Genomic DNA, 23,571 nt, shown 5'->3' with positions numbered 1-23,571 from the left:
CGAATTTGATGGGACCGATGAGGATTCGATTAAACGAAAATCCGGTTAAACCGTAAAATATGTACATAGCGAAAATGTGCTGCATAGAATGAATAATAATATTTTGTTCTATAATTAAATTCTTAATTTACCAACAATATTTATTTATTTATTAAATATACGGCCTAAGCCAATTACAACAGTTACATGAAGAAATATGTATACAAGAAACTGCACAAAAAGAACATAAAACTACTCGTATGTAGCAAAGACAAACAAGGGCAATACAATAATGGTATACAATATATTCATAAAAACGAAAGACATAAGACTTCGAGCTAAACCATGCCAATCCAACTTCATCCCACACTGTTTTAGTCGCAGAGAGATCTACGCAAAGCCGGAAGTTCTATCCCAAAGAATTCCAATTCGTGTGACGAATTGACTAATCTACACATTCTGGACATTGGGGCACAAAAACAAAAGTTGCTCTTAGAAGATTTAATAAATAGCAGATTTTGACTTCTGGTGACATGGTTGGGAACATGAAAAGAAATTGATTTAAACAGAGATGGGACATTATGGCATTAAGTATTTTTTAAATGCATGTAAGGTTCATTTCAGTTCTACGTTTCTCCAATGAAGACAGATTAAGAGATTGCTCTATTAAAAAATAGAAATAATTACCCCTTTGCAATCCGAGCAACCATGCCACTTTTCTTAGAAAACGGTGTTGTACAGACTCAATATGGTCAATATGAGTCCTGTAGAAGGGAATATGTTCATGTACCACTGATTTTCTCAAATTGAACGGTTTGGGTTGGAAAACATTGCCTTAAAGCAATATGCCCGCCATTATGCATATGCAAGTAATCTGTATATGTATATAAAGTGTTTAAATAAAATAAATAAATAAAATTACGGAATTTCTAAAAACATTCCCGCATGATGAAGTAAGAAATGTGATATTTTAGTTTATTGTTTTTTTTTTTTTAAAGTACGAAATTAGCAAAAATTTACAAATCTGCTTTCCTTCCATACTCTTTTACTTTTATTTGCTTTTTATATATATTGATAATTTTTATGTTTTTCTTATTATGTATTTTTGTATAATTTAATTTAGTACGTACTGTTATTTGGCATATGATTTATTGCTCCTATTCTTTATATTTCTTACTATAATTGAGTGAATTTCTAGAAAACATAACTCAATTATCATTTCAATTTTGCTTTTATATATTTATATTCTTTTTCTGTTGATTTAAATCATGCTCTTATTTTGTGTTATTTTTTTTTAATACTACTATATTTTACTATTATTTTGTTGATTTTAATGATACCACTATTTTGTATATTTGATTATATGTAATTCTTAATTTGTATAATTTATATTTTCAAAATTATTTCTGAATATCTTTTTTGCATTGTATTCTTTGGAGTTTGATTATTTATTACATTTACCTTTTTTTCTAGATTGTGATTCTATGTCATTATAATTTGATCTAACTAATTTTACTATGTATTTTTATTGTTATGTATTGTGGCTTGACACGGGCATAGCCTCAAAAGCCTTAATAAGTTCATAAATATTTAATTTTGTAATTTTGAATGAATAAATAAATAAAATAAATAAATAAATAAAATAAATAAATAAAGTAGATAAATAAATAAAATAAATAAATAAATTTTCTTTTGCTGCATATGAGAAGAACGTTTTTTTGCAGCTCTATCTCTAAGGCTGTGGCCAGGGTAGAGGCCTAGGGCGGTAGCGACAGCGGGCGCGAAATTTCAAACTCACGAAAACGTATGAAAAACGCCACACATGGCCATAGTGGGAGGTCTGTGGCGGGCGCGACATAAGGCGTTTAATGAGAAGCAGCTCAGCGGGAGATATTCCCTCTTGTTGTTCAAGGTACACCATGAGGTCTTTAAATATCCTAGTTGCTTCTGAATGGTTTGGCCCTTTCTTTTCCGCGACGCTTACTGTACGAAAGCAGTATAGAATATGGTAATACGCCCCCCGTTCACTGAAAAGACTTCAAAATTTTCTTCCAACCACAACCAAAAAAGTCTGTCCCGATCTATTCTATTGTCTTCTCTGTACTGTGCTAATATTTGCTATCTTGACACCAATACGGAACTCATAGATGGTCTGGAGCGTTTGCAGAATCAAAGCATCCGCTTTATTTTCAATCTCAAAAAGTATGACCATGTATCTCCCTTTTGCTCCGAACTCGAGTGGCATCGTTTTTATCAGCGCATAAACTTTCAATCCCTCTGACTTCTTTATAATATTCTTCACAACCCTTGCGCTCCAAAATACCTTGCTGAGAATTTTATTTAACTTTCTGATCATGGTCTTTCGCTTGTCTTCTCGGGAGAGAACTCTTTCCATTCTTCGACATAGCTTATCATTTTTCAACTATTCCTTCAAGGTGCTAGACTTTGGAATGAGCTACCTCTTCATATAAAAAATGCGCCTTCTCTAGCCACCTTTAAGAAACGCCTAAAGCATTACTACATATCCTTAGAATCCTGACCTCCCTATAGTTTATTGTTTTTTAAAATATATTTTTTATTCCTTTCCTTTCCTTTCCTTGGTTCCTCTGTCTCTCTCCGTCCAAACTCATTATCTGATTCCACATTTCTCACCTAATGTACTTTTATTTAAGTTTATATGTGCAAGTCTTATCTCCCTATCAAAAAAAGGGTGCTGTTTTAAATTAATTGGGATTTTTTTCAGGTATGTATCTTCTGATATATATTTTCGTGTTTTAGTACAAATTTTTGACCAGTCTGTTTGTTGTCTGGAAGATATTGCTTTTAGCTATAAGTCCGCCAAAAACTAATTCTTTTTACTTGAATTTTTGAACAAATAAATAAATAATACAAAAAATATTTCCGTGATTCGGTTGATCCGGAAATTCGGTTAAACGAGATTCGGTCAAACGGGACTATAGTGTAATTGGTAATTTTTATGTTATTTAAGACGGAAAACCGCAAAGTTGGTGTTAACTTTTTTCAAGCCCCATTATTTTCATCCTTCAAATTCTTTCGAGTTATTTCTTTGTACATCGAAGAATTTTGTGATTCTGATTTTTACGCAACGCACTTACAACACACTTGACATGGACAAAAAAAAGCTGTTATAATTATTAAGACATGTACAGTTAGCAACTCTATAAGGTTATTTCAGTACCGGACAGGTCCGGATTCTGGACGACGATCAATGTTGCTCTACTATACTCTTGATACTGACCATTTTGTCCAGTACTATACTGTAGCTACTGTAAACTGTAGGGAACCGTGTATGTACTGTATTGTCCCAGGGGTCTTATAACTTTTTATAGTGGACGTATTTTTCGTGTCCGAGCGGATAAGCGGAGCGCATTTTATCATACATATGTACCGAGCAACCATTTAAGAACTAGGCAACACAGAATTTGTTCTTTCAGAATGCAGGACAAATTTACCGTTGTTGATGCCTGTGGAGAGAATGATAGGTCTGTCGAACAGTCTACCGAGAGAGGTGGATCTTATCCATTCTGTGATTACAAGTTTTAGGCTCTTCCTCTTTAACTATGTATCATAATGTGTATTGGTGACTCATTAAGGCGTTTTTATTAAAATCATTAATTGTGGAGTTTCATAAAATAAAAACGAAAAATATTAATATAAAGTTTATATTTGAAGCACTAACTTTGTGGTTATTCATTATAATAACTATAGTTACGTAAACCTTGACAAAGAAGCTTGTTTGCTTTGAAACCGGTCGGTGAAAAATACAAATTAGTGGTTAAAAACAAAGTTGTTTTATTGATTTATTATGTGAAAAATATTAATATTATTACTACTACTACTACTACTACCACCACACACGTCTATCTTGGCATACATTCCTAGCTTCTTCCACATTCATACATCTTGTCATACATGCCTTTCGGTTCTGTCTGCTTTTGACATGACCAGACTTAAGATTTTGGTTTATCTGATCATGCCACGTCTTCCTTGGTCGTCCTCGTCTCACGTTACCATTCATTTTCGCCATATATACTTGTTTTATCATTCTTTCGTCGCCCATTCGTTCTGCGTGATCAAACCATCTCAGAGACCATAATATTATAACATTTAAATAAGGACAAACGAAAATAGTAAATCGTCGTGTTGGGGAAACAAGGTTCTATCTAACAAATTACGTTTTTTGACATTGAATTTGTACTATATTCATATTTAAATATCAGTTCAATCTGCATCATAATTTTAAAGAAAAACGAAATAAATCATTAATTTTTATTTAGTTTATTAAGACAATCTTAATAAAAAATATCAGATAAAATAATGTCTTCATTTCAAACTTTCGTGTCTCAAAAAAATTATGAATCTACAAAGAAACTTATTTCCCCAACGCGATGAAATGTCAATCCACAGTAATTTTACCGTGCACGGTTAAGATGATATGTGTAAAATAGGCTATTATCCGTCGGATATCACGCGGCTAGTTTGTTAATTTGGAAATTCTTGTAATCATGAACAGACTTTTAGATAATATAATGAATTTCGAAACCCCAATTATTATTAATTTGCGAGCTTTACTTTAATACATCATAATAAAAATACGTATTTAGTTTTATCCCACTTTTATTTATAATTTTTACCAGTGATCGGGTTTCGTCGTAACCGACATCGCCAGACTGGTCTGTCGTGTCGGTCGTGTCATGTCAGTCACGACTAAACCTGGTTAAAAATATATAAACTTGGAATAAAACTATGTAGGGTGGGTCCTATGGTAATTGGACACTCTAAATCTAATGGCCAAAAATAAGTAAACGTAAACCACCATAAAATATTTTAAAAAATGTGTGTTTTTTCTTAAAATGAACTCATTGCATTTTTTTTTTAACATTAGGTTAAGAATGTCCAATTACTGAAACATGTCCAATTACGAAGTTCAGCCCTGCGGGAAATTGGATATAAAAAAAAAAATACGCGCTGTAAAAATTAGAGCATTAAATTTTTCGGCGTAGTTTCTTGAAAAGTACGAAAAAAATAGTAAAAAATATTTTAATAAAAACGAACTACTTTTCATGACTAGATCTTCCGAATCAACCAATGATAAGAGAGTTGTGATAGGTTTCCGGTTTACGATAAGTTAACTGACGAACCAGCAGAACTCATCGAGAAGAAGGAAAAAAGAACCTGAGACGTCACACGCGAAGTAATTTTTTTCTCTTTTTTTCCTTTTTCCCATTGAGTAATAGTTTTGATTTAAGGTAATTTATAAACAAATACGTTTATTTCTATTTTTATATATCTTTAGCTTTTTACTCTTTATTTTCTTTTGAATATGTTCTGTAACTTGAATTATAAAAATAAAACTATTATTTTATCGGTTGGTTGGAAGGAATTGCCATTTGGCAATAACAGCCAATGTACAAATAACATTATGTACAAAAAGTGAAATAATTAAATTTAAAAATAAATTCAAAAATACAAAACTTTAAAAATCATAGCGCTGATAATACGAAACATAAAAACTTTAAAAATAAAGAATCAAAACAATAAAAAAAAACTTCCCAATTGCTTTGACGAAGAAACTCGTTTACAAGCGGCGCCTCTTTTCATTAATTTTTTTATTTGTTTATTCAGAAAAACAACAGTGATACAAAAAAAATACACAACATTATAAAAAAAACATAAAATAAAGCCAAATTGGTTTTCCACATAAATACAATTATAAAAATCCAGTTCAGTTAAATATTAATACATGTTAAAGTGCATGTGTGCGAGTTTTTGTGTGTGAGAATGCATGGGTAAGTGAGTAGAGTGTGATTTTGGTAGGTATGTGAATATGTGTGTGAGTGTATATGGGTGTGAGGGTGGGTTTATGGACAGGGTGAGTGTGTGTTTGATATGAGTGAATAGAAACATCTTAAATTTATAATGTAAACATAAAGGAACAGAACCTTTTTCAATTAATAGCTTTTTAATTATTTCACTTATATGTTTATAAATTTGTATAAACCACTTTAATTTAGAGTTATACTTCGACCGGTTTCGAGGTTACTACCTCATCGTCAGGAATTAAACTAACTTATAATTACTCGCGTTGCTATTTATACTATAAAATATAATATGAATAGACAGAAAAATGAAAGAAAGAGAGAGAAAGAAGATAAAATGAAGAATGAAGAAGTATAACTCTAAATGAAAGTGGTTTATACAAATTTATGAGCATATAAGTGTAAAATGTCAAACCACAAAGTGAAAAATGTTTTTGATAACACTAATATTTTAATTCTTATTTTTAAAATGTGTGTACTGCAGTTAAATATATCTATGCTGTTGAAAAATACATTATAATTACGCGCCAAGCGAATCAGACTATATAACATCTCCTTTATTTTTTATTTCCTGATAACGATTCGGATATTTGGCAATCCGGATGGCTCGACTTCGATAAACAGAGTTCAACTTTAATGATAACGATTACTAAAAGAATTGTACTGAGAAAATATTAGAAAATGCATTTGAACACATTCTTAGTTTTTCTCGCTTAGCCAACTTGGCTCGCGGGCCTCGATTTGGAGACTCCTGGTTTATCCTATACCGCATAATTCTGTATAGTGAATCAGTTCATTTTAGAGACACCTTATTTTAGTAGTCCCGCGACAGTTGTGTGGTAAACAGTCAGCGGCTGACCACCGAAACGCGTGCTCACTCCTCGAACGACCAACGAAAACAAATTATTATATGACCATAATTAGTGCTTAATTATATTTTTTTATTAACTTAAAGTTTAACCAGTTTTTTTGGTAAGTTTACAAAAGTTTCTTTTCTTTATGATTATTACGTTAAAAAAAGTTTGTTCTACTTTTTTTATATATTTTTTTTACAGTCTATGTATTCTATATTTTACGTTTATTTATTCATTGAAAATTACACTCGTTGAAATATTAATGAACTTATTAAGGCTTTTAAAGCTTTGCCCGTGTCAATCCATAATAATTAACAATAAAAAATACATTGTAAAATTAATAAGATTAAATTATAATGACATGTAATGCAATAGAATAAACAATCCAGAAAAACAAGGTATAAGTAATAAATAATGAAATTCCAAAGAATACAATGGAAAAAAGATAATCAGATATAAATATTAAAATATAAATTATACAAATTTAGATTCATACATAATCAAATATAAAAAATAATAGTATCATTGAAATCAACAAAATAATAGTAAAATAAACTAGTGTTGAAAAAAAACTAAATAATAGTATCATTGGAATCAATAGAAAAACAATATATTTATATATAAAAACAAAATTGTAATAATAATTGAGATATGTTATTTTAGAAATTCACTCTATACTATAGTAAGAAATGGGAGTAATAAATAATATGCCAAATAAGAGTGAGTAATAAATTAAATAATACAAAAATACATAATGAAAAAACATAAAAATGTCAAGATATATAAAAAGCAAATAAAAGTAAAAGTATGAAAGGACAGCAGATTTGTCAATTTTTGCTAATTGCTAATCTCGATATTTAAGAAAATTGTCAACCTCGTTCCTATCGATGTGCAGCAACCATTTGCAAACAATTTTCTTAAATACATTGGCACTTATGGAGTTCTTTATGGCTGCCGGAAGTTGATTAAATATAATGTTTCCCTCACTGGGGTGTCCCGTGCCGAGGAAGACATTTTATATCATTTTAAACATTCTTTTTAAACATAATTGAATCATAATCTCAAATACATATCAAACATAATAAAAACACGTAAAACTAACTAACAAAGAAACCCTCAACATTCAATACGGAAAGTCTTTATAAAATATTTAAGGTTCATACAGTAGACACTCTTTATAAAATAAATTCTATTATACAAATATACAAAAAAGAAAAATAAAAGAATTTGAAATGAATAAGTCACTCAGATACCAACATAATATTAAAATTCCTAAATTCCATACAAGTCATGGTCAAAATAGCTTTGTCTTCAAAGGTGTAAAAAATTATAATAATCTTCCTAATGAACAAAAAGCTATTGAAAATAATATAGCAATAAATAAATTTAAAGTTAATCTAAAGAAATTTTTTGAACTCGTGTAAAAACAACATTAAATTTTAATTAGTATGAATGTATTATTGTTTTATGTTTTTTCTTTATATATCCTATGTTTTTCTTTTTCTTTTTCATGTACTCGTGTTTAAAATTATATAAACTCTTATAAATAAACAACTAAAACAGTGTCAGTCCAAGCACAAGAGTTAGTCTCTTTTTTTGGAGAGTTACAGTGATAACATTTACTAGATGTGTAAAAGTAGATATGTTTAGAATTTTACAAAAACGTGTACTTTTTATGAAATTTATTAATAAAAAATAAAAAAAAATTAAAAACTATAAATATAATGACATTTTGAGTTTGTTCAAATTTTTGTAGACAAGAATTGGATTCAACTCCCTGGGGAGCTGTTTATATTAACATATTACAACAGAGATGAAGAACATTCAAGAGAAGGTAATATAGAAGTCTAGGCATCTACAGGGCTTATGACCTGTCAATGGCTGGTTTAAATGGCCACTTTACACACTGTGTAACATTCTATATTACCTTCTCTTGAATGTTCTTCATCTCTGTTGTAATATGTTAATATAAACAGCTCCCTAGGGAGTTGAATCCAGTTCTTGTCTACAAAAACTTGGACAAACTCAAAATATTGTTGATAAATTACCTGGTTCATGAAGAAGTATAGAAATTGAAAAAAATAACATTTTCAGGCGTTGCCTAGTATGCAGGTGAAATAATTCAATTAGATGAATCTCACCCGCATAAATAAATGTTTCAGCTCTTTAACTTCACAAACATCAACAGATGAAAGAATTGAAGGAATATAGATGTTCAAATAAAGGTAGAATGGTGAATGTCACACAGTGTGTAAAGTGGCCACTTAAACCAGCCATTGACAGGTCATAAGCCCTGTAGATGCCTAGACTTCTATATTACTTTCTCTTGAATGTTCTTCATCTCTGTTGTAATATGTAAATATAAATATAACGCTTTTCTACCTCTTTGGCCTGATCCACTCATCAATCCGTGCAAATCCCACTTTCATGTTCAATATCTTAATAACGATTTTATAGTGATAGTATTTACTAATTGTCCTTATGGACAATGGAAGTAGCTTCTTTGATCGAGAAGTAGACTTTCATTAAATTTCACCGAAAGTTGTGTTTATTTTCGATTGCTTTTCCAGCATCGGAGTGGAATGTCTAGTAACTCTAGCAATTGAGTTTGGTGTCATGGGAGGTACTGAATATTTTTTTTATGCGTACATAAGTATAACTTTTGCATAAATTTGTTTTATAGTCATTACATTATGTTTTTCGTATATATCGAGGGAGCTTGTTCTGGCAGGGACTTTAAGAATATTTTTTGTTGTGCAATGATTACTTGTTTGAACAGTGTGTCATTTGCACATCCCCATCCAATTATACCATATTCCAAAACTGATCGACACACTGCATAACATATTTTTATTTTTTTATTTTTTAGTAACTTTGTATTTACATTTATCAGGGACAGAGACACAGTGTATAGTAACACAATCAGGAACGACCCATGCCTTTGAACATGCCCCGACTCGCCAGAAAATCCGTGTTAAGTCTAGGCACTTGCAATGCATTCATAAACATACATACACATACATACATATATATATATATACATATTCACACATACATATCATCGTCATTGCCGTCATTCCCTTTCCGCACCTAATGGTGCATAGGGCACTGCATTGGTGCACCAATCGCAGCGTATCTTGATCATTTTTGTTACAGTAAGGTAAGGTGATCAGTCTTTCGCTTCAGGTACCAGTGGTTTCCTAGGAAAACGGTGTTGATAACATTTAACAACACCGTTTTCCTAAGAAACTAATCTCTAGTCACCGTTACGACGGCTGTCCACCCCATCACCGTTCACTACGGCCGTTAAGATACGGGCACCGCTGTCCTAGGAAACCCTAGCTTAACAGGTCATGGGTATTATAAATTAACAAGTCTTTAATATTCCTCTTTCGAAGATTTTTTGTGTCTTTTGAAATATCTGTCGACAAGACCTTACGTTTCGTTCAATATTGTACAGTACCTACCTAGCTTACATACATAGATACTTAGTCACCAGGAAATGGAGCGAAACCAATCTCAATTAATTTCATTTAAAAAGTCTTCTATCGTTAGCACTACGAATAATAAAATATTATACCAACACCCATAATATTCGTGTTTTTTAATCATTAAAAAAAAAACTGCATACCTAGTTATTAAATTAATAATCGACATATCTTCAAAATTGTATTTTACAATGAGAGTTTTTCTCTGTTCAAATCAAGCTTTTAGTTAATATATTTCAATTCATGTGTAGATTAGTCAATTCATCAAACGACTTGGAATTTTTTGGGATAGATCTTCCGGCTTTTCTTAGATCTCTTCGCGACTAAACAGTGTGGGATGAAGTTGGATTGGCATGGTTTGGCTCAAAGTTTTTCATCTTTCGTTTTTTTTAATATACTGTATACTATTATTGTTTTGCCCTTGTTTGTCTTTGCTAAATAGTTTTATGTTCTTTTTGTTCAGTTTCTTGTATTGATGTTTCTTCATGTAACTGTTGTAATTGGCTTAGGCCGTATATATATAATAAATAAATTCAAATAAAGTTTCTATTTCTCTTTATATTTAAATTAAGCGCGTACTTTCCTTCAAATTTCAATCAAGTTTGTGCACTTTTCTTTACGTTGAATTTATTTAGATTTAAATTTGTTGCAACATAGAGGAAAAACATTTTTGAGAATGGAATATGAAAGTCTAATAATTTTAATGTAATAAATAAATCATTTAACATTGATTTATTTGCAAATAATGTTAATGACCTACGGCGTTTTCTTTCGAAATAATTCGTAGTATTTTTTCTTTTCTTTTGAATTCACATTAAATTACTTTTCATTTTATGTTCGAGAATCTTTTTTAACTTACAGTGATGCTACTTGTGAAAACCTATAATTGGCTTATTTGTTATATATATATAAGATAATTATAGCTATTGGTTATCCAAATAAATCAAATAAAAAATAAAATAAAGTCTAGGCATTTCCAGGGCTTATGACCGGATGGTTCAGTCGGATGAATCTCACCTACATAATAAAGGTTTCAGCTCTTACTTCACAAAAATCAACATATTTAAAAAGTTTTTAATACAGTTTAAAAATAGGCAGAATATTTTATGTTACAGTGTGTAAAGTCGCCACATAAACCAACCAATGACAGGTCATAAGCCCTGTAAATGCCTAGACTTCTATATTCCCTTCTCAAAAATGTTTTCGCTCTCTGTTGCAACAAATTTAAATAGTTTTTTTAAACTTATTTATTCGCCTAAGTATATCTTCAAGAATTGTGATTTTCCTTCGTCAATTTTCAAAGGTTTTTCTTATTCTGCCCATTACACCGCGAACTATATCCAGTATCGAAGGACTTTTCTTATTTGGATTTATCGACAGTTGTTGTAGATTTTATTATAATAGGACGACATAACTTCAGTCTAATTACGTATTCAAACGAAATCAAAAGTCGTTTGTACAAAATCTGGTACCCATTCGCCTACGCTCTTATCTCAAGGAGAATGATGCTAAACTTGCTATTGCTACAGAAGGTAGATGGAACTTTTATTGTGAACTGACGATTTGTAATTTAAGCTCAATAATATTAGGATTTAAATATCTATGATGTCAAAATACGTTCTAACCGATATATGTGTGAACTGACAAGTTCAACGTTACAAAATACAAAAGTAAAAAAAAACTATCATTAACACTTTGTATCCCGGAGCCGTGTAAACACGTGATTATATAACCACGCGTTGTGTGCCGGTCCCGTGTTTTCATGTGATTTACCAGCTGTGCAAAAAGTGCAAAAGTGTAGACGACGTCGGAACAAATCCAACACACACGGTATCACCCAAAAAAGAAACATATTGATAACAGAGACCGTGAAAACCTTCGCACCTATCTATATCATTAGTTTGACAAGAGATACTATTACCCATAGAATTAAGAATAGTCCAAAAGAAGCGTAGAACCATATTTGAATACATAGGACTGTGTCCAAAAATCCCTCCACCATGCCTTACTTTCGCCGCGCGCATTCGTGAAGTCGCCGCATAATGTTACACGGTGGGAAAAAATATAATTATAACAGGATATAATGTAAGGTAAAAAAAAGCAAACTGTTAATTTCTCTAAAATTTTATTGTGCACGCGGAAATATTGATTGACACAACAGAGTATATAAATAAAGGGTCATTTAATAAGAGTAATTAAATTAATGAACTTTGAACTTAAAATATAAAACAAATTTTATTTTACATAAAACGGATATTTTTTTATCATGTTAAATAATATTTGATGTTTTAAAGATAATGTCGGTCAAATGTCCACCACAGAGTTGTTTAATCCGAGGTCCAATTTTCATTAGTTCTCTTATTAGATGAGCAAAGTAGGGTAAAACAATTTACTACCCTGGAAACACTAACGAAATGTGCATTTTGTTTTTTTTCATCAATCTGGCAGATGGAAAAATAATTATTTTTTTAAGTAATGCATTTGCTGTTTACACATTCATTTGCTAATTACACATGAAATTTGATCCCATCCTGTTTCTTAAAGATCCTAGCAGTATTTCTACACAACACGGCATAGTTGAATTCAAATCAGGAGTTGCGTACTGGGCGACGTCTACAAAGAAACTACTAATGGGTCAAAACGTAAACCTACTCATTTATGAGTAGTTTAGTCGCCTTCGGTTTTATGTGCGTATGAGGTTTTTGGACTATTCTTAATTCTATGCTATTACCAATCGAAAGTTCCATCACGACAAAAAAATAATCCGTTATGATCTCAGAGTTATAATGCACGCGTCACATTATTACTCCGAGGTTTATTATGGACCTTATTTCAATAAAGTTCTGACAGCATCATGAAAACAGTTTTGTATGCAGCGTCAGTACCTATACTAGTACCTACGAGTATAATATTGGGTCCACGTTACCCACACATTTCCATAATAGGTCATTCAACATTTTACGGAGCGAATAACGTCACTTTTCGTTGTATACTCCAACTGCATATTCTTGGTAACTTTGTGGTGCAATGAAGTCACTCTTTATCACGGTGACCAATGGCTTATCACAGCCTTCGGATTTGGCTTCTGTTTTCCCAAATCAGTAACTAAAAAATTATATGTATTTGGTTAAAAAACTAAAAAGTTAACTTGTTAAGCGTTCGTCCCTAATTACCGTATTTAAGGCTGTAGTCGGTAATTCGAATCGTACGATTAGCCACCAAATGCGTAAAATAAACCGTTTTAGGACGAAGCAATAAAAAAATATCCTTTAATATTGTCTGTTCGTCAATTTTTTACGTGCTCTTCATCAATAAAATTCCTTGGTAAGGATTCACCTAATCCTAAAGATGCCTACTTAGGCGAAAGAGCTCATTGGTCAAAATGAAACAATGTGAAACTTAACTTAGGAATTTTATTGATATTTTTTTCAAAATCGTAATGAAATATAATTATTTTTAGAGCGCACATAAGAATATGTTTGTTTGTACCCTATTTCAGGATAATAAAATAATCTCGATTTGAAATAAAATAATAATAAAATTACAGAGAGGGAAAACCTTTTTGAGAAGGGAATATGGAAGTCTAGGCATTTACAGGGCTTATGACCTGTCATTGGCTAGTTTAAGTGACCATTTTACACACTGTAACATTTTGCCTATGTTTAAACATCTACATATCCTCAACCCTTCCATATTTTGACTTTTGTGAAGTAAAAGAGCTGAAACCTTTATCAAGTGGGTGAGATTCATACGACTGAATCATTTCACCTACTAGGCAACCCCTGAAAACAATTTTTCAATTTTTTTTTTACTTCTTTTACCAGTTAGTTTAATCAACAATGTTTTGGGTGTGGCCAAATGTTTGTAGACATGCTGGATTTCCTGTTTTTCTGCAAATGCCTAGGCTTCCAAATTCCCTTCTCAAAAATGTTTTCCTTCTCTGTTCCATCAAATTTAGATCGAAATAACTCCCTACGGAGAAAATCCAGCGTGTTTACAAACATTTGGACATACTTAAAATAAAATAAATAATTCGTGTACTTTGAAGCACTGTACGATTCCTAACATTATACCCCATGTATCCATTTAGATATAATATTTTGTTGTATGTTTAAAATAGAAAACTAATTAATATTTCCTTGTCAACAGTTGGTCCGAGGTGGTGAAGGATGACGAGGCACATTTAGACCTTCAAGTGATTAACCCTAAAGTGTGGTGTCAGTGAAAAATTCACAATGGCGGGTAATTCAAGATTGTGGACTATGATATTGTTGATTGGACTATTTTCCACAACTCTAGCGACATCACTCGTCTATGACCCGGGTAACTATTTACTATACTAATATAATTTTATGTGCCGTGTAGGGTTAGGGTTCTTTTACAGAGTTGGTTATTTCCAAAATATGTAAAATCGAGTATCAAAATATGTATCACATTATATAGATTTGGGGCCGCAAAACATGTCGACATATGTCGGTTAACATAAAAAAAAATTAATCCCTACTAAACGATTTTTCAGAAATAACGTTTTTCTGTAACAGATTATTGCAATTCGATTAATTTATTAAAAGGATAAGATCTAGATGTCATTTACGGTTTAAATGTATTTTATAAGAATGAAATAATAAGAGATTAAGCCGAATCCACAATTTAAATATGTTTTTTTGGATGTAACCGAATTTGATATAATGAAGAGGATTTAACTAGTTTTAGGGAAATTCATTGAAAAATTTAACAAATTTTAAATAATTATGTAATTTCTTGTCTATTAAAGGGCATAATATCTTTTTTTAAATAAACCAAAGCAACATATTGAAAAAATGGACCCCTGTGATTGGCCACATCGGATGTTACCGATTTTGATATAAAATTAATTTTCACACTTGAATTAATATAGTAAAACGTTGTATCTTTCCACTTTTGATATAAATAACCTATTTATTCTAATATATTCATAGTTTTGCATTGAATTTTTTTTACTGAAAATCGATTTTACCTATTTTGATATCCACCGACACATATTATATTGAATTTAGGCCTAAATGAACAAGGTGGATTTGGAGTATAGAAATCAGTTGTTTTTCAAAACGAGTTTTTTCCATATCAGAATAATTTATTTTTTTCCACAAAACCGACTATTTCCAGGAATGAGGAAGGTCAGTTCTACGGGAAATCGGATATAAAAAATGTTTTCTTACGCACTGTAAAAATTAGAGCATTAAATTGCAAGAAGGTTCTTAAAAATGTATGAAAAAAATATCAAAAATGATTTGAATAAAAACGAACTTCTTTGAACGATGTCACTAATTCTTGCGAACCAACCAATGATAATGTTGTGATATATTTTCGGTTTACGGGAAGCCAATTTGCCAATCGGCAGAACTCACCTAAGAGAACTTGTGACGTCACATGCGGAATAATTTTATAATCACAAAACTTTAAAAATTCATAGCGCTGATAATACATTACATAAAAATATTTTAATAGTCTATTAACAATTTTTTTACCTGAGAGTAGCTTTCAAGTTGAAATCCCTCGTCCAGGGTTGTGGTTCTATTTCACACACAGAACTGTATTCTTCATAGGCCTGGGTACGGAAAATTACCATACAAAGTCATTGTAAAATCCCATGTTCTCTGACTCTAGATACTCGTAGGTAGAGATGCGCAAATTACAAACATCGGGTCAGAGTGGTGAATGTGACAGTGTGTAAAGTAATGACAGGTCATGAGACCTGTAAATGCCTATATTAAATCATTCTTTCATCTCGGTTGACATTTGTGATTTGTGACGCAGTTTACTTCGTAATTTTTTTTTTTCAATTTTCACGTTGTTTCCGATGTAAAATGATTTATCTCAATATGGAACATGCATTGTAATTATAATATGATTGATAAAAACGCATAAATATTTACATTTTTTTACGATAAAAAAGCGTTATTTGTTTACAAACATCATTTCGATATTAATTTTTAGGTTTACATGTAATTAACATAGGATGGTTAAAAAAAAACATAAAATCGCCCACGTAGGTACTATAAATGAACTTATATAATCAACATATTACAACAGAGATGAAGAACATTTAAGAGAAGATAATATAGAAGTCGAGGCATCTACAGGGCTTATGACCTGTCATTGGCTGGTTTAAGTGGCCACTTTACACACTGTGTAACATTCACCATTCTGCCCATATTTGAACATCTATATTCCTTCAATTCTTTCAGCTGTTGATGTTTGTAAAGTTAAAGAGCTGAAACCTTTATTTATGCGGGTGAGATCATTCTATTGAATTATTTCACCTACATACTAGGCAACGCTTGAAATTTTTTTTTTCAATTTCTGTACTTCTACGTGGACCAGGTGGATTTATCAACAATGTTTTGAGTTTGTCCAAATTTTTGTAGACAAAGACTGGATTTAACTCCCTGAGGAGCTGTTTTTTTTTTTTTTTTTTTAAATATATTTGGACCCCTGTATTTAGTAGCCTTACGTGTCATGTACAAGGTTAAGGTACTCGGAAAAAAAAAGTTTTTGTTTGTCTTGGAAATGGGATGTTCGATCACTGATTTTGGTTTATTACCTTTATGAGTCCAATCACCATTGTTGCAAAGTTCAAGAACAATGGCGCATGATAATTACTTTGTACTACAGTGTGGATATCTGTTAAGGATATTTCATCTTTCCTGCATTCTGCTTCAAGATTATGGCGTTGCAAACTGAAAAATGGGCACTGAAATAACAGATGTTCTATACTCTGTGAAGAAATATCATCGCATGGACAATAGTCATCATTCCTTAATTTAAACCTATATAGATAACTTCTCATAGCTCCGTGTCCGGTAAAAATTTGGGTCGTTTCGAAAGTACTTGTGATGATGACGGAAGTTTGCTGCGGTGATGATGACGGAAGTTTGCTCCTGAGGAGCTGTTAACATTAACATATTACAACAAAGATGAAGAACATTTAACTTATATAAGATTGAAATGTAATACAATAGAGAGGGAAAATAGTTTAAGGTTTTGTGGAAGTCGAGGCATTTACAGGGCTTATGTTCTGTCATTGCAAAAGTCAACAGTGAAAGCACTTTCTCCACGTGCTCGAAAACAGAAAAAAGACCGTAAGTCTTTCTATCGGTTTTGCTCATACAAAAAAGCAATGTTTTTTGGGCAAGCAACGCATACTGTCGTACCTCATATTTTAGAAAGTATGTTATTGTATGAACCCTTGCGATAGTTTTCGCGGGCCGAAAGAGATGACTGAAAGAGGCGTAATAATCAGTTACGATTGTGTTCTTCGGACAAGAGGGACGTCCGCCGCGAGAATTTTTTGTTGTTGTTTAAATTGCATTTTATCGTTGCCGTTCTGTATACAAAAACTGTATTTAACCCCCTAGGGAGCTGTTAATATTAACATATTACAACAGAGATGGAGAGCATTTTAGAGAAGGGAATATAGAAGTATTCTACAGGACTTATGACCAGTCATTGGCTGATTTAAGTGGCCACTTAACACACTGTATCATTCACCATTCTGCTTATATTTGAACATACGAGTATACATTCCTTCGTTTCTTCCATTTGTTGACGTTTGTAAAGTTAAAGAGCTGAAACTTTTACTGTTGCGAGTGAGATTCATATGATTAAATTATATCACCTGCATACTCGGTATCGCCTGAAAATATTTTTGAAAAAGTAAAAATAAGTCAAACCAAACTATTTAACAATGTTTGAGTATGTCCAAATGCTTGCAGACTGGCTGGATTTCCTCCCTAGGGACTTGTTTATATTTAAATTTATTGAAACAGAGAGCGAAAACATTATTGAGAAGGATATATGAAAGTCTAGGCATTTACAGGGCTTATGACCTGTCATTGGCTGGTTTAAGAGGCCACTGTGTAACATTCATTCTCAATAATGTTTTCCCTCTCTGTTGCAATAAATTTGAATATAAAATATTTAAATTTGTTGCAACAGCGAAAGAAAATATTTTTGATGGAATATGGAAGTCTAGGCATCCACGGGGCTTATGACCGGTTATTGGGTAGTTTAAGTGGCCGATTTTTTTTTTTTTTGACCAGTCTGTTTTTTTTTTGTTGGCGGGGGTATATTGCTTTTAGCAATAAACCCGTCAAAGTGCGTATACCTCTGTACTTAAAGTTTTGATTAAATACATAAATTAAGCATGCTCCCCCTGTAGAATGCAATAAGACGAATATTTCGTAAATCATTTAGTTAAAGGTTATCACCAAAAATGATTAATTTCCTATCGTTTGTTAATATGACGTGAAATCGTAATTTTTAGAGCATAAGTACCTTGAAATGTTATTAAAATACTTGTATTTTTAATTTTTGGTCATGTTTTTTTTTCAATCGACAAATAAAAAAATCATTTTGACATGAAATATCAAGCTTCGTGATTTGGTTTAAATATTTTATTTATATAACTTCTCTGTGTCCAGGCGGATGAAGAATACGGTTCTGTTTGTGAAACGGTGGTGGCCCGTGGCTAGTGTTGCAGACCCACGGATCGAAGGTCCGAGGTTCGAACCCCGATCTACCACAACTTGATTCCTATTTTCTAACAGTGAGTTATGTACAACTCACTGAAAATGGCTTCAAAATTTAAATGTTTAGGTGAATCATAAGAATGCAAATATTAATTTATTTATTTTTTAAATTATGTTAAACCTGGACCAAAGTTTTCGATTAGATGGCTGCTCTCATGTAAAAGTCCGAAACAAGAAAATCGAGAATTGGCGCGTTCGACTACCATTCTTGAGGTCCTGGGTTCGATTCCTGTGGGGGTGGACGTGAAATATTGATTCTAAAGGTTATTTAAACTGCAATATTTCATTATTCTTTGACTAGTACCTGGAGTATAGGACTGATCACCTTACCTTCAGGCTAAGACACTCGACTCACGCTCAGAAGGTTCCGGGTTCTATTTCCGGTGAAAAAATAAATAATGATGTGAATTTTCTTAAGCCTGGATGTTTTTTACTTTTTTTTATATGGGAGAGCGTTCATTGTTTACCTTGCTTATAATGTACAAGATTTCTATTTTAAAAAGTGGATTTTTCTGCAAATTAAATTTCTTTAAATTAAACTAAACTATTGGGATCGGGAGGGATATACTTATGTGGGCCAATCAGGAACTTCGCAGCATTTGCTCATGTGGAGATGAAACCATTTTTGCCGTGATCGCGGATTTCCCATTTTTCCTATTTGGATCATAATAGATAGGTTATTGTCATCCTAAGCCATATATGATGAGTCTTACTACTTCACCTAAGCAAAAGTGACAATGATAAATGAACCTTTTGATTAAATAATCAAACTGATTCGTTTAAGATTTTTAAAGTGAATCGTGATCGAAGAGACACCACCATATGTTCACTGACAAATCGAATTGATTATACATATAATGGAGGTCTGCCTTTTAAGTTTTTATAAACGACCACTAGATTAGGGTTGCCATCCGTCCCGATATATCGGGACTGTCACCGTTATTGAGTCTCTTGTCCCGACTTCCCGATTAAACCTATCATTTCCCGATTTAAACTTACACAGTGCAACGCTGTCAATCAACAAAAATCTTCCACTGCCGTATTGAGTATGAATGTGAAAATAAGATGGAAAATACTTTCAGCAATTGATGTATCTAAAGAACTTCGTGGAAGCTGAACTTGGCTTAACATAGTGAAAGTCAGTCAGTAATTTAATTCCTGCTCATAAAAACATAACGATAAAAAATGTCTTCTGCTGCCAGGGTACATGTTCTGATGGGAAGTTAAAATTTATCTACAATTTTATCTACAAAGTAAAATTAAGTTTTCTGTATGAAAAATATAATATGTTTACAATTTTTTTTCTAAACATGTTCAATTGCCGGTTAACGACGAAGATACTTTGAATTTTCATACAAATATACACACTTTCGTACATAAATATCGATATTGGTTTATACCGTCTCAGTATATACCGATAAAGATAGCCGTTCATAATCGCGGCCCAGGGATCAATATTGCAGTTTTATGTTATATAACAAATATGGCCAGCGGTACTTCTTCCGCAAGAAACACCACATAAAATGTAAGAAAAACATTTCTATTGTATATGTGAAAAACCGTTATGAAATTTCCTTTTTTTAAACTACACATCTCCGTTGCAGAGCGTCCCGACGAGACCCTAGCGAAATATGGCAACCCTACACTAGATGGCACTATTAAGGTGTGACATTAGTATTTTCGTAAAGTTTGACATTTGAGAAAGTTCAGTGTTTTTTTATATTTGTTAATAGACTATCAAATTAAAGAGCTATGCTTTTTTAAAGTTTTGTAATTTTAAAATTACTCCGCGTGTGACGTCACAAAAATGTATGAAAAAATTAATAAAAATTAACTGCTTTGAACGACGCCACTAGTTATCTGAAATCAACCAACGGCAGTGTTCTGATACATTGATTTTGAGAGGCCACTGGCGGAGTAATTTCAAAAGCACAAAACTTTAAAAATCATAGCGCTGATAATACAGTGCATATTTTTTTTTCTTAGTTTGACAGTTTATTGACAAAAAATCACTGAACTTCCTCAAAACCATAATCATATATGTGGTTATATTTCCTAAGATCAAATATAAACCTAATGCATGTACGAGTATGTATTTTGAAGTCGTCCAAGTTCATCAAGCAGATAATAAATTTAGCGCACAAATTTGTGAGATTCCGTTAGTCTCGTATATAAATAAATATTCTCCTTCTTCTTCTTCTTCTTCAGCCTTGTTCTCTCCACTGCTGGATGGCGGCCTCTTCCAAACGTCTCCATTCCTTCCTATCGCCCGCTTTCATCATCCACGTTTTACCGGCAATAGAGGCAATGTCGTCGACCCATCTTTTCTGTGGCCTTCCAACGCTTATTTTGTTTGCCCATGGTCTCCACTTTATTATTCTGGGTGTCCACCTGCCATCATTTTGTCTCGCCGAGTGTCCTGTCCAGTGCCATTTCAATTTATCGATTGCACGATCCATGATATCCACGACTCCAGTTTGGCGCCTTATTTCTTCATTTCTTACTCTGTCTCTTAGACATACACCGAGCATCTGTCTTTCTATGGATCGTTGCGTGCATTTTGATTTCTGGGTACTTTTTTGTGTTACAGACATGGTTTCTAGTCCGTATGTTGTCACCAGCAATATGCACGATTCATATTCTTGTCTTTTTAAGCATATAGGGACTTCTTTATTTTCAAAAATATATTTTAGTTTGCCGAAAGCAGCTCAACTTAGCCCTTTTCTTCTTGGTAACTCCGCTATCTGGTTATCTTTACCAAGTTTGACTTTGTGTCATAGATATATGTATTCATCAACCACTTCGATTGTATTGTTGTTAATGAAAATGTCTCGTCCTGTTGGACGCATAATCTTTGTTTTATGCATATTCATTTCCAAACCAATCCTTTTTAAAGCCTCATGTAGTTCCATAACCATTTCGCCTAGTTCATCCATGTCTTAACTTATGATCACGATATCATCTGCGAATCTGAGATGACTCAGGTACATGCCATCGATCTTTACACCCCTATTTTCCCAATTTAGGGTTTTAAATACATCCTCTAAGGCTAGCGTATAGAACTTTGGCGATATTGAGTCCCCTTGTCTGAATAAACTTAACCAAAAATTAGGTACATACATAATATTACCATATTGTACAAAAAGCGCTTCAGTTAATGTTTTCGTTAGTTAACGTCTGTCAATTCACTTATATTTTTACTGACACGCGGTGAAGTAATTAAAATTCTTTTAAAATGTGTTTATCACTGTTACAAGATATGTTTGTACAAGCAATATGAGCATCGTGTATTTTTCGTTGCCCCATCGAATGAACTTGCAAACTGTTCTTTTTTTTGTAACTCTAGACAAATAAGAAATGGTTCATATAAGTTCTTCGCGTTGAAAATAAAACATGAAAATCAGACAACTCGGAAATCTTAGGAATTTAAAAAGCCATTCATGATAAGAAAATAAAAAAAATACGCATTTTTTTTTTATTATTATTTATTTTATTGGGTAAACAAATAGTATGTACAGAATAATTGACCATTTATTTGTATATTTGTGTAGGGCACTCATGCACACACCAAAAAAAATGTTTACACTTAAGACAATAATTCAAATAAATGTAAAAGATAAGAAATGAAAATATGTAAATACTAATAAAATTAATTAAATATCTGCTTCTCTCAATATTTCTATGATTTTTTACTTAAATTTACACACATTGACATAAAAAATATCAGCTTCGGTAAATCTATTGTTACATCGCTCACATCTTCTGGGTATTAAGATTGTTTTGAATAGCTTGTTGTCGCGTTGTCTGTGTAAAACGGAAGATTTTGTCTTGTCGGTCTAGATGGCACACGAAATGCAACACTTTCAAGTAGATTAGGGGAATCAATTTTATTATTTATTAATTTGTATAAAAATAACTGGTCTTACATTTTTCTTAGATTTTTAAGAGAGTTTATTCCATGGTACTGTATACTTTCAGAATAGTTAGAGAAGTTAATGTTTAACCGGTAGTCGACCTGCTTAAAAAAAAATTGTTGGACCCTTTCTAGTCTATTAATACTTACATTATAGTAAGGCGACCAAATGGGAGTACAGTATTCTAGCTGGGGACGAACAAATGTTTTATAAAGTTTTTGATATGTCTCTGCATGTTTAAATGGTTTCGATACCCGCATGATATGGCCATGTTATGCATGGCCATGTTATGCATGGCCATGTTATATGTTTTTTTAAGGACAGATTCAATATGAATATTAAACATAGCTTTATGTAATATCAATAATAACACCTAAGTCGCGAATTTAAAATGATTTAAATCTTTTATAGAAATAGGGGTGTTGTTAGGGAAAGCTGACCGTCACGTTGTTTGTTTGCGCGAAATACAAAATGAGTGACATTTACTTATATTTAGTTCCAATAAATTTTAAATTAACATATTACATAAAATCGCCCACGTAGGTACTATAAATGAACTTATATAATTAACATATTACAACATAGATGAAGAACATTTAAGAGAAGGTAATTTAGAAGTCTAGGCATCTACAGGGCTTATGACCTGTCAATGGCTGGTTTAAGTGGCCACTTTACACACTGTGTAACATTCACCATTCTGCCTATATTTGAACATCTTTATTCCTTCAATTCTTCCATCTGTTGATGTTTGTGAAGTTAAAGAACTGAAACCTTTATTTATGCGGGTGAGATTCATCTAATTGAATTATTCCACCTGCATACTAGGCAACGCCTGAAAATGTTATTTTTTCAATTTCTATACTTCTTCATGGACCAGGTAATTTATCAACAATATTTTGAGTTTGTCCAAATTTTTGTAGACAAGG

The 23,571-nt window shown here is 32.1% G+C and overlaps 1 protein-coding gene across 2 annotated transcripts in view; it reads left to right on the top strand.

The window, feature by feature from the left end:
• Tsp (Thrombospondin) overlaps positions 1 to 23,571 on the top strand; it is a 60,984-nt gene that overhangs the window by 7,532 nt on the left and 29,881 nt on the right. The window contains exons 1-2 of one of the 2 annotated variants that reach the window (XM_088243167.1): positions 6,651 to 6,791; positions 14,311 to 14,484. In XM_088243167.1, coding sequence (XP_088099293.1) covers positions 14,397 to 14,484 — 88 coding nt within the window. In that variant the 5' untranslated portion in view covers positions 6,651 to 6,791; positions 14,311 to 14,396. Of the gene's footprint in view, positions 1 to 6,650; positions 6,792 to 14,310; positions 14,485 to 23,571 lie in introns of those variants that run through there. The other variant, XM_088243175.1, reaches the window with a different exon arrangement.

The sequence above is a fragment of the Micrasema longulum genome, unplaced genomic scaffold (genome assembly GCF_059751315.1).
Source record: "Micrasema longulum isolate JH-2025_06_02 unplaced genomic scaffold, ASM5975131v1 h1tg000020l, whole genome shotgun sequence".
In the NCBI taxonomy this organism is placed as follows: domain Eukaryota; kingdom Metazoa; phylum Arthropoda; class Insecta; order Trichoptera; family Brachycentridae; genus Micrasema; species Micrasema longulum.
This window is presented reverse-complemented; position numbering and strand designations above follow the sequence as displayed.